Source organism: Plectropomus leopardus, chromosome 15, assembly GCF_008729295.1.
Source record: "Plectropomus leopardus isolate mb chromosome 15, YSFRI_Pleo_2.0, whole genome shotgun sequence".
NCBI classification, from domain to species: Eukaryota; Metazoa; Chordata; class Actinopteri; order Perciformes; family Serranidae; genus Plectropomus; species Plectropomus leopardus.
In genome coordinates this window covers 18,245,923-18,260,127 of record NC_056477.1, presented here as the reverse complement: position 1 = coordinate 18,260,127, position 14,205 = coordinate 18,245,923, and the positions used below count along the sequence as shown (strand labels likewise).

The window sequence follows — 14,205 nt, the reverse complement described above, 5'->3', positions numbered from 1 at the left end:
CGCGGTTGAGGTGTTAACGGTCGCGACATGGCTACGGTGTATTAACGTCAATATTGGCTTTGGACTGGTTTTAGCTAACATTAGCCGTGACACACTGACAGGCTTTTAGGAGGATGTCAGTGTTTAAACGTTTATATTTCATACTTATAGAGGCAAGGGCAGTGTACAACACCATGACGTCGATAATAGGAGGAAGGTATTTCACTGTATTATACAGAAAATAAACATGTCAGGTTGGATATTTCTCGGGACAGCATCCAGCTGTGCTATTGCGTAGTTAGGTTTCGCCACAAGGTGTAAAATGCCCTTGTCCAAATAAACAGCTTGTGACTAGATAATGTAGGGTCGCTGAGAAGGTAGAAAAGGCTGCATTTCACCGCATTTATTGTAAACACACATATATGTTACCATTTAAATCCTGTGAGTCATAATTTTGACCCATTTAGACACTACAGTATGACTTCAGTTCTACTTAACTGCATTCCTTGAAGTTGGTCGGCTAGGTAATCTGCAGCCCAATTTAGCACTCATTATCTTAGCTGCCACTCAGAGTCACATGGCTAAATCAGAAGCCATACAGAAGAATGCCTGGATGCCAATAAATTGCTCTACTTCCCAACCCGCCGCTTGCAGCCCTTTTATTTGAACAAACCTTTCAATGGATCTTATTTAGATGCAAAGCCTGCTTCATTACCTGGCAAAACAAGCAGCCAGAGGCTTAAGGCTGTGGGCCTTTAATTGATCCTGTCTGTGAATGGCTGCCCTTGATCTAAAGGGACTAGTTTTAGCAGTGTCCTCACTTCTTACAGCTTGTGTGCCTGGAATATGACCTTGTCATTTTGGAGACCCTCTTTTGCTTCTCTGCCTAATGAGTTTCCTGCCTGATACAATGAAAATCCCTCTCCCTCTTTCTGTTTTCTTCTTTTAATGCTAAATAGCAACAGAATACATAAGCAAATCAACGACTTACTTCTTGTCAGTCCTTTATGTTACTGAGTCTGCATTACTCTGCTGGAAGGATAAGGGGAGGCAGTATGATATAATCAGATCAGCTGTTCCCTATCACCTGTAATCAGGCTGTTCTCGGTGTATAATCTCCTTCCTGTTGTGTTAACACATTAGTTTCAGTATTACTTTATGGCAGTCACACTGAAGCTGTCCAAGCAGTGTTTAAAAGACACAGGAAGACACAACATCATGAACACAGAGTGATGAAGTTCAATTAAAATGCATTGCATCAGTGATGAAGTAAGATACGCAAAGGTAGAATTTATTGCAGGGTGTAATATCGAATTACATCACATTTAACAGTCGTTTCAACTCCCGTTTGTGTCTCGTTTTTCATTCTCTTATTAATGTTCTCATTCTTTCATTATTTTCCTCTTATTTTATTAACCCACTCTCCCTGAGATCAGATAAAATTGTACTATTTCTGATACTGTATTCCTCATTTCATATTGTTTCTCATAATGATATTATTCTCCAGTTGTTTTACCTTACTTATTGAATGTTTTTCCATTTGTTTAGGCAATCCTAGCGTTCTGTTGGGTATACATCCGGAAATTTCAAAGTCGTCAGGAGAGTGAAGTTGTTTCAACTATCACAGCAATATGTGCATTGGCCATTGCTTTAATAACCTCTGCACTTCTACCAGTGGATATATTCCTTGTTTCATTCATGAAGTACCCCAACGGTACCTATAAGGTAAGTATCTGTTGTGCTAAAATTGCCAGTAAAATCAATTTGAGAAATGCAAACGAGTTTTCCGGAGGCAGCTTTTATCTTTGCTTTGTAATTTTCTAAGAATTAACCAAAGTGGACATTGTTGTAGTCCAATCTAGAAGCCGAATACATTTCCTGGCTCATAAATTTTTTGCAGAGTCATTGTGTTTATTTCTATCCATCTGAAGATTTAGCAAAGTGTGTAATAGCATCTTCATTTGAACAGCAGGTAATTTGTTTCTTTCTGTGGGCTGTGAGCTGCTTTGATTGCTTAAGGGTATTTGTTTCATTTTTTTGGTACCATTTAGTCATGGCTACCTGAGATAGGCTGCACATGTCCTCATCAGAAACTTAATCCCTCATTCACTTAATCAGACAGGATTGCTTAGTAATATCTTGGTGACCATACTTTATAATAAGAAATTACAAATGTGAAAAGCAAGTGGTGCTTGCTCTGCTGAAATTTACCAAATGCAAACACAGAAATTAAAGAGTAATAATACAATCTTATGATGGGAAAAGATCAGAAGCTATTATTAATGAGATCATTTCGGCATGATTCAGAGCATTGAGAATCATGACACCGCAGAAACTGACACAAACATTTTCCTTAAGGCTGTTCTTCAAAATATCTTCAAAAACAATACCTGGTTTTTAATCTTTTTGCAGCTTTTCACAGTTTTTTTTCCAATTCATTCTTAAAGTAAAATCCAGAAAATGTGAGCTTATGATGGACAATTTCCCACACCTGTGCTATGCATGAGTAAAAATAGATTCCGACAAAGGTCTGACAGCTTTGAGTTATTCTCCCAGTGTCTGTCAGTTTTGCGTCATTGTCTGTTTATGTCTGAATTCAGTTTATGAAACTAGATAAACAAAGCTGCCGGAGCACTACTGTAGCCCATGTGCCTGCTAGTTAGGAATGACCTACCTCTTTCCAGGGTCTTGGATTCATTCATTAACGAGTGTATTTTGTTTTTGTTTGTATGCCTCTGCCTTTAATGGTTATCTGAGTATGGTCAACAAACAAGTGGCTGAATTAACAGAGTATTCAGAAAATACACTGTATGTTTGTGTATGTGTTAATTATCACACAATATTTTATACCCTGTTCTTTTAGTTAGTTTAATATAATTGATACCTGTTTTCATTGATTATTATACTTGTGTTATTCCTGAACTTAATTGCAATGTTTCTCATGCATTTTTCCTTTGGTAACATCCAGGAATGGGCAGCAAACAATGAGACGAGAGGGCAAATTGAAGACACCGTGCTGTATGGATATTACAGTAAGTGCATTCTATTATTACCTGTGTGGGTGCACATAAAAAATATATTTTCAACAAAAATCAAAGTTAGAGTGTATTATTTCCTGCAGAATTAAAAAGGAAATAATCTACCATTCTCTGTATTAGCCCTTTTGTTCAGATATTTCCTCTGAGTTGAACTGTTTTGCGATCAATGACAAGTGAGCTTCGTCATTCTCCTGGGATATCAACCTCATCTCCTGTTTCAATTGATGGCAGTGCCAGGTCAATTTTAAGAACACCTGGGGCCTGACTCACCCACACAGCAATCTTAGGGGGGTTAACAGTCTTAACTTTGAGATTCAGACTGGCTCATTGTTTTCCACAGTGGTGACTCATTTTCACACAAGGTATTGCAACCCAATTGCCAGAAAAAAAAATATTTGTACGTTATTAAGTAGCAGATCCAAAACCACTCGGTTATGATAAGAAAAATATCCTATTTTGGCCTAAAATACCCAGGTTTGGTGTCCAGAACAGTGCCATTTTTATGGCACTATACCTGTGGAAAAAGAGTAATGGGTCACTAAAACAATACAGATTTTGTTGTTTGTTGGTCTTGGCAGGTGTCTCACCATTCACCATACCCTCCAGTTCTTGATATAAAGTAAAATGTTGCTTAAACATCATCGAACATGTATGAAACATATAAGTGCAACATATTCATGATTTGCTGAAAAGTGCAGTGCCAACAGTTTCTTCTGGCGATCAGGCTGGGTTTTTCTGTAGTAATTTGGGTTGCACATCTTACCTGCTCTGGAGCAGTGCCGCTCAAGCTATCACAGATGTATTAAAAGCCCATACAGTAGCTCACTGATCCAAGACCAGCCTCTGGCCTTTTAATAAACTAAACTACAAGCCAAAAAAAGGCAGTCAAATGAATGAGACTAATAAAACAATGAACTCTAATGGTTCGCATTGTTGAAATAAGAGATAGTGAAAAGCCTCTTTCACTGGAAAATGTTAATGGACGGACCGAACAGTTTGTTTTCCATGATGATGCAATATATCAGAGATATCAAACATTTACAGTGTTTCCTGGCAAAATGCTGATGTGACCATTAAAATGAGTGGAATTTGTCAAATAGCAGGCAGCTTACATTACTCAACCAAAGCTGTCAATAATAAATTACATTTACCGTTGCATATTAAGTATGATGAAATATTCTTTGCTGAATGTGACTTGTAGAGGGAGCATATGCAATACCCCATAACTATGTTAGAGCCGAAAAACAAGGTGAATTGTTTTGACCTTCACATGAAGACACATTTTAGTATCATTAATACTTTGCCCACTGTCTTAATGATGAATAGGGATGACCATATTCACTCACATTGTTAAACTATTTGCAGTTTGCCTCAAAGATGCAGCCTTGTTAACGTTTTGCTATTATAGTCTTTTGTTGTTAGTCATATTTCCAACAACACCATGTTTACGTAACCTTGCAATTCTTTTATAATAGATTATTTAGCATAATACGAATATATTTACATAATATACATTTTCTCTGTTGGACCCTACTATGTTGTTTCATCATATATTAAGAATACTGATTTGCATTGTATTGATGTTGCATGTGAGTGGCTATAAACTATTCCTCTTTCATACGAAGGAGGAACAGGAAAGGAAAATGCTGTGCTTACAAATCAAGTTGATAAGATTGTTTGTTAGACTGGTTCGTCAGGATTGACATAGCAGTGGTGAAGACAGCTTTTACCAAAAGATTGTTATTGTGAGTTCATTGTAAGTGATTGCAACGTTTTAGTGTGGTTAGTGTTGAGCTCTGATTTAAAGAGAAGTCACTTTCAATGTTGATACATCATTATTTGTAGTAGCTGTGGGTGGGGTTAGTTTTCCTCTGTCAGTGTGCCTTTAGCTTTGTATTCTTATGTTGTCTTTTTATAACCCACAGTAAGCCACACCCACCCATGGTCCATCCACACAGGTGTTTTCACTTAATTTAGACATTTTTGACTGAGAGGACTTTGTGGGCATTTGCAGACTGCTAGATATCCATTTGTCTGATTGTGCTTTTATTTCTGCATGTCATCTTTATGATTTTTCTTGGTTCATGAAATGTTTTGGCCATGTGCAATAATAGCGTAGTTTAAAAGCTTAGTCAGCCAGAAAGAGGGAAAACACCTGTGTGAGTGTGCAGGGCCTTAAAGCATGACCAACATGCTGATGAACCTTTTTTCGCAGCAGATATTTTGACTTGTCATAGTATAAAAAGAACAGGTGAAATTGATAACCTTCATAATAATGACTCCGTTCCATTTAATGGGCTCCCATTCATTGTCTGTGCCTGATATCAGACAGAATTTTGACCTCGTTACACTCCGTCTCCATCTGCAGTCTGACATTGTGTCCACTCTAACCGATTTCCCTGGGGGTAGGGGGACTCAATTTTCCCTAACCTATCACTTTAGACCATCGTATCCACCTGAAGCTAATGTCATTTTAAGTCCACACTGATGTGTAGCCATGCCAACACACCTGTTTTTTTTTTGGGGGGGGGGGGTTAAAGAGTGAGGGTGGAGTGGAGTGAAGTGAAGTAAAAACAAACTACGATGTTGACAGACATCGAGATGACATGTCGACTTAGAGCAGCCTCTATAGCAGCGTTGATTTTGTCTATAGAGCCAACCATTGTTGTTAATACTCCTCATTGGTAAATTTTTAAGTCCCCCAGTGGCGCTTATTGATCATTTTCTATTTCAACTGAGAAACAGCTGTTTTATGTCATAATGCCAGACAAATTGGTCAACTAGGAGGAGCAGGCAGATCCCAAGGTCTGATCTCAGGCAATATCAACAGAGCAGCTACAGACTTTATACTTAATGACAACACAAGTTTGAGACTTAATTCTCTGGTTTCTGGCATTGAAAGGGAGAGTAGATCAGGTTCACAAATATTGATTTCCTAGACCAGTCTTTCCCAAACTTCTCCTTGAACATGTCTTGCATGTTTTAGGTCTCTCCCTGCTCCAACACAGCTGATTCAAATGATTAACTCGTTATGAACTCCTGAATCTGCTTGCTGACAGACTGTCATAAAATTAAGCTGTGTTACAGCAGGGAGAGATCTAAAACATGTATACCAAGTGGTACTCAAGGAGAAGATAGGGAAACTCTGTCCTAGACTATGGAAATAACATATTGGAAATCTTAATTTAGGTGATGTTATCCTATAATTTTCCTAGTAAGCTATTCCAGTGAGCCAGCATGCACAAGAGGAATGCGGCTATGATTAATGTTATTGAATATACCTGTGCTTTTTCATACTATGGCACTTCTGCTGTTAAAAAGGTATATTGCGTACAGGCTACAAGTTCTTCACAAGAGATAGCTGTTGGGTCATCATCAGTCCACTTTTAACCATGAGAATATGTGCCCAAAATAGGTAGGTCTAGACTTTTCTCACAGGAGACATTTTGGCTTGTCATAGCAGGAAAAGCACCAGTGTAACTGATACCAGTAAAAACAAATGAATTCCATTTAGGTGAGCTACTGCCAGATTCCTGGTATTGTGTAAGCTGACTCATTGTCATGGCTTACTGGAACAGTTAATGAAACTTTCATAAAGAAATTTGTTTCACCTGTGCCTTTCCTGCTATGAGTCAAAATCTCTGCAAAAAGGTCAAGAGGGAGTTTGGACATTAAATGTGAACCTATTGTTGATGTTGCCATCTTCACTTAAGTAAGGTACTAGCTGCTGTAATTTTGACACTTAGGCCACCTACTGGCATTGAGCATTACAGCTATACTGTAAGAGTATTTTGAAGTTTTATCATTCAGTCTTCCAGTTTGTGGCAGTAAAAAAAACTGAGAGTTAATTTCTCTTTAATTTGCCTTAAAATTATTTCTTCCAAATGTATACTGCATGGCAAAACAGAAAGTTTGTTGACAATCTTCTCAGTCATCTCAGGGCTTGTGTTCCTTGCCTATTCAACTTGGCATAGAGAACTACATCAAAAAACACTGTGCATATAACCAAGTAATCTAGATTTTTTTGCAGCTGAGAACTAGCTAAAGTATAACTTTCCAAGACAGCCACTAGCTACATTTGTTCTTGTATGTTCACCAAGTGGCAAGCTCAAGGGCTTGAAAATGAAACCAGTGCAGAGGTGCCAAAAACAGTACCTCTGTTGGCCACATGAGGCTGGCTCTAAGCGCAAGTCAATTCCCATAGACACCCATGTTATGATGCCCAACTTTACAGCAGAAAAAGGCATGTTTACAGCCTGGTACTGAAAAAAAAATGGGCCTCTTAAGCTTGGTTCCCCATTGATGACAACTGTGAATTTACTCACCTGTTTAAATTTTATTAAGGCTTAAAGCCTCACATAATTAAGGACATGGCCATTTTGAATGACAGGCCGCGTGCAAGGCGTCACCACAGTCTATGAGTGAGATCCACCCCTTGCTCCTCCACAGCACCACCCTCTTGTCCAAATCTGGTCACTTCTGGCACCAGAAATCCAAGATTGCAATTGCCAGAAAGCCAGACTCAAGGCTTCAAAAATGGGAGTCCAAGCCAGTGGGTGACATCATGGTGACTATGTCTATTATTTTTCCAGTATATGACTTTAAAAAAAAGCTAATCGAGCCTTCACTTGTTTTACTTGTTGTTATTGCCACATTTAGCTTGTATTTATAAAAATGATTATGTCTTTCTTGCACTGAAAAATTGTTTTGGCTTGTGGCATACTGTGTTGTATCATTAGTAAGTTTTTTGACCGCTCAGTCTGGCATCTTGGACTTATCCTGTCTGATTCTCTGGCCATGAGAGAGGGCAGGTCCAGTTCCCGTGGGTCACCCCTCGATTCCAGTATTTGAGGTTGGTTGCATTTCATGGGGACAGTATCCAGGCCTTTTGGCTGATAAATTCCTTACTGAAAGCTATTAGTGCCACTGAAATTTCTTCATGATTGTCATATTAAAGGATAACATGAGTTTGTTGTCTTTGACGATTGCAGATTCAGTCATGCCAAAGACACTAGATCACACGTTTTCTAACAGATGCTGGCTTAAAGTGCCTGTCAGCAACACTGTTATGTACCGTCTGTTCTGAAATGCCAAATGCAAGGAAGACAAGCTGTCTCCTTGCCCAGACAGCCCAATCAAAGAAACCACTTCCACTTGTATAATGACATTAGAAAATTGGCTTTCACAGACCATGAACACTGCACGTGAATCCAGCATTCAAGGACCCATAGTATAAAGTCCTTTGGACACACAAACACGATTTCATATGCATCTTTCTCTGATACTATCTGTGGCTTGAATTAGACATCCCCTTTAATGGAAATGCTTAAGCTTTGTCTTGAATACAAGGTTGTGTCCCACCAGTAATTGAATTCATTTAATGGCCAAGCTGCCTCAAAACCATGTTCATGGTGCAACAGTTACGCTCAAGAAGTTTGCCACAAATCAAAGGTCCTATTGTTTGTTTAAGAAAGTAAATAGTAGATTAAATATTATGGCAAAATCAATCAATATTTGTTGCTGATTATTTTGAGCAGCTCCTAAATTTGTTGTGTATCATGCAGCACTTGATTTTGCAGCATGTATGTTATGCACCGTTATTGTCTTATTCCACATAAATTCTTTGATTCTATGTTGTGTGTGACAATATAGTAGGCACTACATTTCAATTATTCATGACATTTACAAAAAATAAGGAATGTGCATTTTTTTTGTATGAATACATTTTCTCTTTTCCAGCTGAAAAATCTTACATACCTAGAGTTTGCATTCTAGGGGTTAGGGGACGGATAAGAGAGCAGCTTGAAAGAGTCTGCTATTGCCTCAAGCATGTATCCATGTGATCATAGCTCTGGGAGTGTGTGGTGCAGAATGATCTGCTTGCAAATGTGTTGTGGTCTTGTAACCTTTGGCTGTTGATAAGGCAGGTTGAGTGCTTGTAAAACTGCCCTTAAATAAAAAAAAAGAACTTTGCAGTTTTGATTGACATTGTGCAAAGTTCCTCAGAGCATAATTTCCGAATTATGTACAAGTGTACTTTAAATACTGCAAATGCATTTCAAGTTTAGAGATGCCAAAAATTGACGCACCATTTAACATAGACTTGTTCATCAGGTCATATGACTGTTATTATAAGTTTTGCAGTTGGAGTGAAATACTTTCACAAAGGTAAAATGGGATCTGTGATGCGTTTCTCCGTGACTATATGTTTGCAGTGAATATATGTTTGTGAAGATGACTCTTAAAGAGGACTGTGTGCTGAGACTGAGCAAAGTCACACTTTGCTGAAGGCTACAGTGTTAAGGCTAAATATGAAAATGTGATAAATCTAATTCTGGCTACATAGTCCACTTGACCATTCTGTTGATGATTGTGTAGAGCCAGAGACTATTTCCTCTCCTCCATTGCTTTTTTATTAGCCAGTAGGTGGAGACCAAGTTCCATGTGTCTTGAATGCACAGCCTCCTTGCAAATCTAACCTTTAAAGTTGGATTTTCTTTAAGGCTGTATTTGACAGCACTGTCCATTTGTCTCTTCACAAATGGAATAATTACAGGTTTGACATAAAGATCTCCTGTTTCTTCCTCTGATTGACTTCAGTATTCAGTGCTGATCACAGTTAATAAGCATGTGGATGTCCACGGATTTTTTTAAAAAACCCTTCTCATTATTTACTTGATGTTTGGAATAATTTAATGGCCTTACATAGCTGTCTTTTGGTGAATTTTTGTCAGTTCCTGGTTCAGAAATATCCACATGCATTTAGTCAAACCTGTAGTTGATGCTGTCAACATTTCTGTAGCGGTTATCTTGAATCCACTTTCTGCTGTGTAATCATAGAATTGTATAACCTTAGTGGAGAAATTATAGTGGGTTAATTATATAACACTTCTACTCTAACTTTAATGGTTTTGCTACCTTTTGATCGAGCTTCATTTGTATAAAGAATCCACACAGATATACAGAATGAGTGGGAGTGATTGTCAGTGTGGTATATATAGGTCATGTTCATCCTTTTGTTGGTTAAAATGGCATGTGTGTTCATGTCAGAGCACTATCTGTAAAATCTCACAGTTTCTCAGTCGTCATTTTCTATGATGGCGAGAGTGCAAGTGATCAGTGACATCATAAGTAGGTCAAGCAAATGCATTTAAGTTATGTTACATCTTAGATGTGTATTTATGAGTGCACAGTTGTTATTTGCATCAGGACGCATTTTGAAGCTTATCAAAAATCTTTGTACCGGTGATGAAGACATAACACCTATATGCAACTGTAACGTAAAAAACAGGAAGTGAAAATACCCTGTCAAATTGAAATATTACGTATTGCCTTTAGAGAATAAACGCTGCAGTTGTTCATAAATTCTACGCAGTGTAATATTAGATAAAATGTACCTTCAACTTGACAGAGGGGATGAATGTCTGTAAGTGAAACACCCACTTCCTTTTAGAGCCCAAATAGCTTTTTGTGATCTTTGATGAACCCTGAGTTTGAAAGCCTAGCCTTTCAATCTCCAGCCTCTGTCCATTTATACATTTCCTTGGACTGCTCAGTACTTCAAAGCAGTGGTGCATAAGACCCTTAAGCAACAGGGCAAAATACCCCTGGGACCTTTAAATAAATCATTGGCTTTCTCTCTGCCCTTTTTAATGCCATTTGTATGGGAGAAGTTAGAGAGGATGCAATCCTCTTGTAAATACACTGCAAGTACTTTCTTTTTGTCTGTGATTCTTGTCCACCTACATTTGCTGACTGAATTTCAAAAGAAAGTGCTTCTAGTCCAAGTGCTTCTTTTTAAGAGCATTCTGAAAACATTGACAAATTGCAGTTTTATTTTGGAGGACAGCTTTGTGTGATTCAGAGGGGCCTTCAACGATAAGAACATTGTCCAGTGTGCATAAGAAACAAAAGGCACTTTTCTTGCAACTGTGTGCAAAAAAACACCACCCATAGCTCCTCACTTTTACTTTTGTCTACCTCAATATATTCAAAGCAGGTATTCAGACACTGAGACCATGGACAAAATTGTTATAACTGGTACATTTCTGAGTGAGAAAACAAACGTGTCAAACTGCTTCATTTTTTCTACATTACCTCACAAATATCTCGAGCATTTCTCTACTGTAATTTCTTGTTGGTTATAGGCTTACAAATATGACAATATTTCTTTGTAATAAGCTAATATTAGGTGATAATGTTGGCCATTCTGATGTGTACTCATCAGGCTCCAATATAGAGTAGTATACCAGTTTGTTTCCCCATTGTGTCATTGTTGCTTTCCATCAATCTTAGGAGAATCTAAGTGCCTTTATTTCATGCAGATGCCATTAGCCAAGTTCAGCCTGATAACCGGTCAGGCACATAAACATAAGTCAGAAAAAGTTTTTTTTTAACTTTCTGTGAGCTTTCTTTTAATTGTATAGGGTATCTGAGCCACCTCTGGGCCTACTGGTCTTTGTTAAGCAAACTAAGATAGCAGCCATTTATACTTTATACTATACATTTATACTACGCCTGTTCAATGCAGGAATATTGCACTGCTCTACCACCTTGCCATTCTGTATATAATGTATGAATGGGGGTAAAGGGTTGTATGACATGTTAGCTGCCACGTATCAGCACTTAAACAGTGTCTGTATAAGCAAGACAGGCGGTAGGACAGGACCATGGGCAGGGCAGGTGTGACGTTTTGACAACGTTTCATGTGTGCTACCCACTGTGGGAGATTTACGGAGCAGCTGTTAGCAGATCGACTAACTCAAAGAAGAGCAATAGCAGCAGTAAATGTCTGCAAATTTTTCTGTTCTGTGTAAACATACAAAGGATGTATAAAGAAGGGACTTAGCTGCCCTATAGCATGATCTCTGTGTAAAAAGGACTGGATTTAATACAAACACTATGATGATATTGGCATGTCAAATAAAGCTGTACTCTACTAGGTAGGATTGGCATGAGTCTCATGTCTTTCAATACTAAATTTGGATGACTGTATTCATTTAGCATATTCGGTAATTGTATTTTTTTTTTTTTTTTTTTACAAAACATATAGATAGAACCAAGATAAATGTAAAACTGACCCTTTTCAATACTAACAGTCTACATTTTTTGGACAGCATGCAGTTATTTAACTGTTATCTATGAGTATCTGCACAGATCCATATAGCATTAATTATAGGTCTGAGAGGCTTCAGGTAATGGTCAAGTTTTTCAGTCAAACATCCTTGGATGTAACATAACACGCAGAATGTCAACCAGGCATGAGAGTTATGTTTGGAAGTATTTTGACAAAATTAATGATTTATGTAGGCTAATCTGGACACTGTGCAGCATAGAAAATTTAGCTAACCCTAACCCCTTCTTCATATTAGCTTGGATTTTTCAGAACATATTACATATGATTTATTGATTTATTGATTTATTTGTTTTGTTAATTTTTTTTTGCGAGCACTGGAGTAATTTAATGCATGTACTTGAATATAGAAAGTACTTAAAATGCCCATCCCTACACAGAAAATGAGTCAAAGAAGAAAGTCAGTAGTGATGAATTAAATGAAGAAATACCTCCCCCACTGATACAGCAAATATGTTTTTTATAACAAGTAATCATTTCATGATCTAACTGGTGAACTTATTGACAAATACTGCATAAAAGTCATAATTTCTAATAGTCCCCTAGCCTGGTAAGACCATCCTGATCACGTGAGCTCAACAGTCTGGACTTTCTGCCAACCCAAACGATTTCAGTAGGTGGGAGTTACTGGCTTTGATAGACGAACTCCTTCAGCCAATCCTGATATTAGGATTAGGCGTCTGCACACTTTGGAAGAAATGTCATAAAAATGGTGAGGTGTACCATGTGTGCATGTTAGAAGTCACATGTTTTAAATGCAGTATTAAGTCTCCTTTCTGCTCAGCTGACAGCCCCAGTCTATTAAAAAAAGGCAGAGGCTTGTCCCACACAAAACAAACATATCTTTTACTTACAAGGAGAATCTCAGAATACCTCTTTTGCTTTGATTTTTTTTCGTCAGATAGCACGGTGAAGCATGTGGAACAAAACAACAGCAAAATGTCCTTTGTGAACTGTCCTTCTTGAAAGGTTGGTTGTGCTTAGTGGAGCTACGTAAATAATTGTTAGTGCACAGTGGTCTTCTGGCTCAGGAACTATTTAATAATGTGATGCATAAACATGTTTTTTTTTTTTAAAGAAGCTCTTCTACATCAGCTCTCTATTCCTGCCCTTCAAGGCTACTCTTTAAAACTGATGGTCCTTACTTCCTGCAGCAATGCACAAGAAATCCTGTGGAGTCCATTTGTCCCTTTGAGGATATCGGATATTTTTTTCAGCCAAACAAAATATGCCATTGAGCTTTGAAGTGAAATAAAATGGTAAAATATGACAACAGGATGTTTCATTTTGTGACAGCCCATTTTCAAGCAGATGGCCACAAACAAGAGAAACATGTGACTGGACACTAGAGATTCTACAGGCAGAATCAGCATCTGCAACAACATAACCTAAACGTTTCTCTAGAGTCTGTTTGAAGCTTGGAGTCAAGTTTACTGCTCGCTGCCATCTTGTCAGCTTGGAGTCAGTAAATCTGAATTTGGGTGACAGTGTCGAAAGTGGGTGGGGGAGAGGTGTGCCAGGCAAGTGGCAGTCAAAACAGACGAGTGTGATAGCCTAAAAAAACATGTCAGTCAATGCAATCATTTTGCCAATGTATAGGAAATGGAGGTTAGCACAGACCTTTTGATATTATATTTTATTAATTGTACAGGAGCTTATTCTTTTAATATAAAGCTGTTTTTTTCAGGAATAACTCTAAGAAGAAAAGCAGTGTGTCTTAAAAATCACAAGTTATGCCCTTTAATGTAAAAAAACATAACCTTAAAGATATGTTTTTTTAAGTCTGTTAATCAGATAAAGCAATTATAAACAGAGGTTATGTGCAGCGTCTCTTTGTCTTTTAAGTACTTCCAGACCTTGGATTGACCTTGTTTGCTTGTCAACTAATTTAAATGTGCATGCATGCACATGGGAAACGAGAGAAGTGCATGAGTGAAAGTGTTGTTTCTGCTCTTTCGAGGTTGTTTTCATAAACATGGGTAAAAACAGCAATTACGGACAGACTAAAATATTCTGGAGTCAATTTTAGAATTGTCACATTAAGCAATTTTAATA

General features: G+C 37.8%; 1 protein-coding gene across 1 annotated transcript in view; it reads left to right on the top strand.

Annotated features, from left to right (window-relative positions):
* The window catches only part of lmbrd1 (LMBR1 domain containing 1), a 65,745-nt gene that overhangs the window by 160 nt on the left and 51,380 nt on the right, over positions 1-14,205 (top strand). The window contains exons 2-3 of the mRNA XM_042501813.1: positions 1,528-1,704; positions 2,948-3,011. Coding sequence (XP_042357747.1) covers positions 1,528-1,704; positions 2,948-3,011 — 241 coding nt within the window. The remainder of the gene's footprint in view (positions 1-1,527; positions 1,705-2,947; positions 3,012-14,205) is intronic.